Raw genomic sequence first — 7,008 nt, 5'->3', positions numbered from 1 at the left:
GCTCATTAAAATTTAAGGCATTTTTGACATGTCAGAGATTTTAGTCCAGTGGCAAGAAGCAAGAAGCCACCTGGGAGCAAATCCCAATTATCTGTATGGCTTGGAACATACATGTTGAGCACAGCTGAAGATGAAGAAAGAGGTGACAGGTGACTGCAGAAACCGACCTGTCCGGTCTGTACAGCCTTTCAAGCTTCTTCTGAAAGGGTGCATTTCAAATGTTTTCTTTTTCATTCTTCTGTTTAAATTTTAATCAAGATGGAGAAAGGCTCGTCAGCACTCTGTTACTGGGATAAAAACAGGCAATGCCAAAATAATTCCTTCTTTATAAAAAGCTTCAAGAAATTAGATGCAAAAAAAAAGTTTATGCCAAGTGACACCCTCCTGAATCCCTCAACAAACAATAAAATAATGGCAACCTCTTCAAAACTCATGAACACAATAATAGAGATGTACACAAAACAAACGTTCATTCAATAGCAGAAAGGTCTGGTGTTTTGCCCACCAGTCAAGTGAACACAATCATTTTGTTCTCCCATTTTCCAGAAACATGAAAGATACTACCCACAGAATGAAAAGTTCTAAGTCACACTTCAGTGAAATGGTTGTGGAAGAACATTCAACACCCTTTATCCATATGCCAGCCTTTCAGCCCATCACAGCCTTCTTTAAAACTGCATCAAGAGCTATAGGGATTACTATTCATTGGAAACAAACCACAGCACCTTAGACCCTCAACAGCCAGCAAACTCCTGTCCCCCACAGATCTAAAACAAAGAAATTCAACTTCATTCAAACTCCTCTCAACAAAAACAACCAAGTCGTACTAATACTAGTAATCTGTAAGAGGAAATACCACAATTATCTGGACCACTGTTGATTTGGAACAATACTCATTTCATAGTTACTTATGAAACATCATTATAAATACAACTATATGCAATTTCCAAAATCAAATTCTTGCCTTATTGTTTTACAAAAACAAACAACAAAACTTCTCAAAAGGTGATGATTCTCAAAGTCTGGTAGAAGAAAAATAATCATATGACATGTGGCACTTGCGTGGGCCAAATGTCCCACTGACACTTTCTGAAGACCATGAAGTGATGCTAACATCTTTGTACAGTCATCTGCGCTTACTGACAAGTCACTGCACTTTCTCCTTGATTTTTCAAGGAATCTGATCAACAAGCTCTCTCACTCATTTTGTACTTCAAGCCCTGCACAAACGATGTTAAGCCATTTAACTTTGATGACAGAGCAGCTAGTTTGCACTAATGGAAAGTTAAAATATTCTCCTTGCCGTTTTTTTTTTTCCTTTTAAGATTCCTTCAAGCTTTCAGTCAAGCCCTTCTTATCAGTTTCAGTAAGGATGGAATTTCAAAGGCGATTATAAGTTTAAATAACCCAAGCACAGTCTAACTCTTCCTAGAGTTTTACTGATTATTTAAGCTTCTAAAATCAAGAATAGATACCCTGTGGAAAAAAATGAAAAATTTATTGTCTTTCATTGCTCTCCATTTTTAATAGAAAAGATATTTTAAGTTGGTAAAATAAATAATGGGAAAATAATGATACCTTAAAAATTTTCTCAAATCTTCCCCAACATATAAATAAAGAAAAGACATAATTGGGATAACACATATGCTCACATCTGCCCTCCAAAGCACAATTTTTACGTAGACAGTATAAAGAATAAAAGTGACCCATTACTTCTATGGCATGCATCAGCAGTGCACTGGTGGGCTTAAACTTGGTTTTCAGTTACGTGTATATACAGATAAATCTCTTCCTGAGTTAAGCTTCATCTTCAGTTGAGACCCAAATCATCTGCTTTCCTTTCTCTTTTTTTTTGGCAATGCACTTGACCATGTGATAAGGCAATCAAACATTCCAACTTCCTCCCCTTCTCAGCAGCACGGCCCTCCTCGGTGAGATCACCAGTGTGACAGATGTGGGGACAGGCCCTACAATATAGTCCTGTAAAACTAGAGAGCAGGTTTCTTTGTTCCTTATTCTGCAGGCTACAGCACTGTCTCTTCATATATTGGGGGATCTTGAAGATTTCAGTTGAACAGATTCAAAATGGTCTTCTTTTTCCTACGAAAAAAATATTTACAAAATCAAAATCATCTTACTGAAATTCCAATAAAATTTTAGGATCTTACACGTTCAGCTGGAGAGAGCATTCTAGTCTATGCACCTGCCACTTGTAATTAGGATTTCACATTTGAAGTAGGGTGGCAGATATGAAGCAAAAAAGCATGCCTACCCTGAAGGGTGCTTTTGATGTCCAAGAGATAAGACAGACAGTTCTAAAATAGAAGCAAACACATGATCACAATAGCTATCAAGAGACAAAGCTGTGAAGAAACCACAGAGATCCTTCCTAAGGGTACCCCTGACCTTGGTGCAGAAACAAACAACCTTGTCATGTGCATCGTGGACAACATAGAATTGACAGAAATGGATAGCATAGGCTGAAAAATCAGGAAAATAACAGCAGAAAGAATTTAAGTAGAATATCAATATGATTAAAAAATCATTCAGATTCACTGTTACGCTTTTTTGGGGGGAAATATTTTGGGTGTATCCTTACTAAAGTTACTAACCAGTCCGCTTACAAAATAGATCAAAAGTTTGACTCAAATATCATGCTGGTATTTATTACTGAATATATCTAAAATGTAGCCTACTAAAATCAATTGTTCTTCAATGGGGAAAAAGAAAAATAGGGTGGCTGGTATTGTGGCATAGTGGCCTAAGCCTCCAGCTGTGATGCCAGCATCCCAAATGGGCACCCATTCTAGTCCCGGCTGCACCTCTTCCATTCCAATTCTCTGCTATGGCCTGGGAAAGCAGTAGAGGATGGCCCAAATGCTTGGTATCCTGCACCTGTGAGGGAGACCCAGAAGTAGCTCCTAGCTCCTGGCTTTAGATCAGCTCAGCTCTTGCCATTGCGGCCATTTGGGGAGTGAACCACCTGATGGAAGAACTTTCTCTCTGTTTCTCCCTCTCTCTGCCTATAACTTTAGCTCTTAAATAAAATATTTAAAAGAAAATGAAAAAGACAAATAGGAGATATAGATTTCTCCTAATGATCGTGGAATAAGGTGGAGGAAGAATACTATTAAAGAGAATATTTCAATGAATTCAACTAGATTATTTTTAAATAAAATAAACAGGAGGTTGTCCAGTCCTTGGTGCAGATGGTTGTGTGTCTAAACTGGAAGGATGAACTAAGAATAGAAGGAGAAGTTGCATGTCTGTCAGGTAGGATAAGGCTGCTTTTGCTTTGCTTTCCTTTGAATGGAGAAGTCAAGAGCTTCAGGGTCAGGGTTATTAAAAAAAAATCACATCAGCATACCACTTTTCCCTGCCTTTACTAAGATGACAAGCCTCTGGGAGAGCAGACCATAGATCTAATCAGTGCTCCAACTTACAGGCTCTGTAGGAACTTGCTGAAGTCTCATGTTGATCAGCCTTTAATTTTTTTTTAGAATAACAAATGATAATTCAAATATTTATTAAGTACTCAGTGAACTGCCGGGGCAGGATTAGATTTCAGGAATATAAAAACGAGCACAAAATGTATCCTCAGGGAGTTCACAGCATACTGAAAGGAAAGGCTTTAGCCATCAACCATAAGTAGAAAGGAAATCCAAAATTCTGTGGCCTTTAATCCTCCGCCTTGCGGCGCCGGCACACCGGGTTCTAGTCCCGATCGGGGCACCAATCCTGTCCCGGTTGCCCCTCTTCCAGGCCAGCTCTCTGCTGTGGCCAGGGAGTGCAGTGGAGGATGGCCCAAGTGTTTGGGCTCTGCACCCCATGGGAGACCAGGAGAAGCACCTGGCTCCTGCCATCGGAACAGCGCGGTGCGCCGGCCGCAGCGCGCTACCGCGGCGGCCATTGGAGGGTGAACCAACGGCAAAAAGGAAGACCTTTCTCTCTGTCTCTCTCTCACTGTCCACTCTGCCTGTCAAAAAGAAAAAAAAAAAAAAAAGAAGAAGATTTGGTACACATGTTCCCAAGGGGATGAGGATCAGACATCTGTTGGTTACCCTTAAGGAAATATTCAAAGTAAAAGACTGAAAACCCTTTATGAAATCATGTTGAGTACATAGGGCTCTAGCTTCCATTTCCTCTGCATCCGCATGGCGTTTTTCTCTTATTGATGATAATGCTTTGATACATATATGTTTGTGTGTGCATGTGCGTACACAGGTTTGCGTGTGTGTACAACTAGTTAAGTAATGCCACTAATTTACTAGGACATCTTGATGGTAGGAATTACATCTTGTCTATTTTTTTAACTCCCAAGATATGACTCAACGCCCAGCACATGGTAGGCTATGGAAATACAATTATGAAAAGGTACTAGGGCATTGTGGCACAGCAGGTTAAGCCTCTACCTGCAACACCAGCATCCCAGCTGCTCCACTTCCAATCTAGCTCCCCGCTGAAGTGCCTGGTAAAGCAGTGGAAGATGCCTCAGGTACAGACCCCGGCCACCCATGTAGCAGACCTGGATGAGACCTTCAGCTCCTGGGTTTGGCTTGGCCCACCCTCAGCTGTTGCAGCTGGTGAGTTAACTAGCAGATAGAAGATCTCTCTCTCTCTCTTGCTCTCCCCCTCTGTAACTCTGACTTTTTTTTTAAAGATTTTATTTATTTTATTTGAGAGGTAGAGTTACAGACAGTGAGAGGGAGAGACAGAGAGAAAGGTCTTCCTTCCATTGGTTCACTCTCCAACATGTGGTTTTAATTCCTGTGTAAACTCCACGGGACAAATAACTGAGACTTTCTGGCTCTAACTTATGTATTAAATGAGAATGTCACAGAGGATGATTTTTTCAAGCTCTAAATTCAACAATTTCCTCAAAAGCCAGTTTCTTCCAGAAGCTTCTCCTTCCCTTGTCACTACCTTCCACACGACACTGCCTCTCTTATGCACTTCGAGAGACCTGCTCCTGTTCTTACCACACTGCATGACCGCGTGTGTGATGTGTGTGAGAGAAGGAACTGTGTCTAATTTAACATGGCCTCAGAACCTGGCCAAGTGTCCTACAGTGCCCTCTAAAAGACTGTGGAATAAGCAAAGGAAACAAACAAAAAAATAAAATGAAGATATCTTTAATTGCTGAGAAATCAGGAAAAAATAAATCTATAAAGAAGACCCCACAAACCTAGTGCAGTGCAAGAGAAATAACAAATAAACTGTGGTTTTAGAACATAATGCAGATATACATGAGATAAAAAAAACCCTACATAACATAGCAATTAAAAATTATAAACTATTTTGCTGAGTTAGGACTTCACATAAGTTCCTGGACTCTTTGATACCCAAGTGCTAACTATGTAAATGATGCCCAAACACAACCAAGCTCCTTATACAGACTGCGTAAGAGAGACTGCATGAATCCATCATTTTGCCCAATACAGCAATGCATCTATCATCATAGACTGAGCACACAGTCAAGGACTATTTTTCTGAAGTGGGGGCGGCCACAGCATGGCAGACCTGGGACGTGGGACTCATGTCAAGAACTGACCATTTTCCCCCTGGTAAAATGACGACCTCATACCTTGGACCATTTCTTTGGGTGGTGTCTGACCACAGGTGATAGCTGTTCAGGTATAGTGCTGCTGTTCCAGTCCGATCAGCTAATTCTAGCCACTCCATTTTAGTTCTTGAAAAAAAATCTGTATAAATCTTGTGGTTTTATGGATCATTTGAAATTTGACAATGGTACAAATTTTTCCTTAAAAAGCTACACAGAAATGGACTGAGAGTAGAGATAGTCAATGGGCCTTTCATGCCTCCTACTGTCACTGAGCGTTAGACAGCCTCCTCAGAAAGTGACTGAGGAGGACTTCTGGCTCCATCTCCCTTATCCCCTCCTGCGGTACACACTTCAGTAAGGCACCCTGTTCACTAAATACAGCTATCCACAGAGAAGGAGGATCTCTCTCAGCCACTTCATGATCAGAAAAGGGGAAATTAGACATTATACAGTATATGCATATATTATACATATATCACAGATACACAAGAGGTACTTAAAAACATTAGTGAAAAATGAAAATAGAAGGTAAGTTTACTGCAAAGAAATTCTGAAAGCCATGCACACGTCTTTTCATAATACACATTGTCCATCAACTTTTTTGAAGATCTCCTATGTGTGTGTGTGTGTGTGCAGATGCACATACATATCTTACATAAGGTTGAATACAATTATCTGAAAACCCAGAACTCTGCATGACTCTCGCTGGGCATGATATGCTATTATTTACTCCAACAGCAAGCCCAGGGCCGCTTGGGTAAAACCTCTAGTCATAGCCGAGCCAGAACGGGTCCTAAGAGGTTCAAACCTCTAGTCATAGCCGAGCCAGAAGGGGTCCTAAGAGTTCAAACACAGTTCCAATTTGCCTGTGTGGTTATCTTGTTAGATTATCATGATCCTAGATCACAGGGTTAATGACCACTTACTGAGTGCACTGCTAACCTAGTTCCCCTACCATGGCCTACATGGGCAAAGATGGGGTACACAGGAGCTGGCACTGTGACATAGCAGGTCAAGCTTCTGACTGTGTTGCCAGCATCCCATGTGAGTGCTGGTTCAAGCCCCAACTGCTCTACTTCTGATCCAGCGGCCTGCTAATACGTCTGGAAAAGCAGTGGAAGATGGCCCAAATGCTTGGGCTCCTGCACATGCATGGGAGACCCAGATAAGCTCTTGGTTCCTGGCTTCAGTATGGTCCAGCTCCAGCCATTGTGGAACCAGTGGATGGAAGATTTCTCTCTTTGCCTCTGCTACTCCCTCTCTGTAACTCCACCTTTCAAATAAATAAACCTTTAACAAAAAAAGAAAGATCATTTGTTTCTCAAAGTCACCTTCCTAGAAGAAAAACACTTGATATGGCTCTCTCACACTGCTGCAAATGTCTTCAAGACAACTGACTTAGGTTCTACCGTATCCACCATGTGTTGTAATCATAATTTGATTGC

The 7,008-nt window shown here is 41.0% G+C and overlaps 1 protein-coding gene across 1 annotated transcript in view; it reads right to left on the bottom strand.

Moving 5' to 3' along the window:
• The window catches only part of ELAPOR2 (endosome-lysosome associated apoptosis and autophagy regulator family member 2), a 192,671-nt gene continuing 185,663 nt past the window's right edge, over positions 1–7,008 (bottom strand). The window contains exon 22 of the mRNA XM_062179066.1: positions 1–2,100. Coding sequence (XP_062035050.1) covers positions 2,041–2,100 — 60 coding nt within the window. The 3' untranslated portion in view covers positions 1–2,040. The remainder of the gene's footprint in view (positions 2,101–7,008) is intronic.

This window comes from Lepus europaeus, chromosome 20 (genome assembly GCF_033115175.1).
Source record: "Lepus europaeus isolate LE1 chromosome 20, mLepTim1.pri, whole genome shotgun sequence".
Lineage (NCBI taxonomy): Eukaryota > Metazoa > Chordata > Mammalia > Lagomorpha > Leporidae > Lepus > Lepus europaeus.
This window is presented reverse-complemented; position numbering and strand designations above follow the sequence as displayed.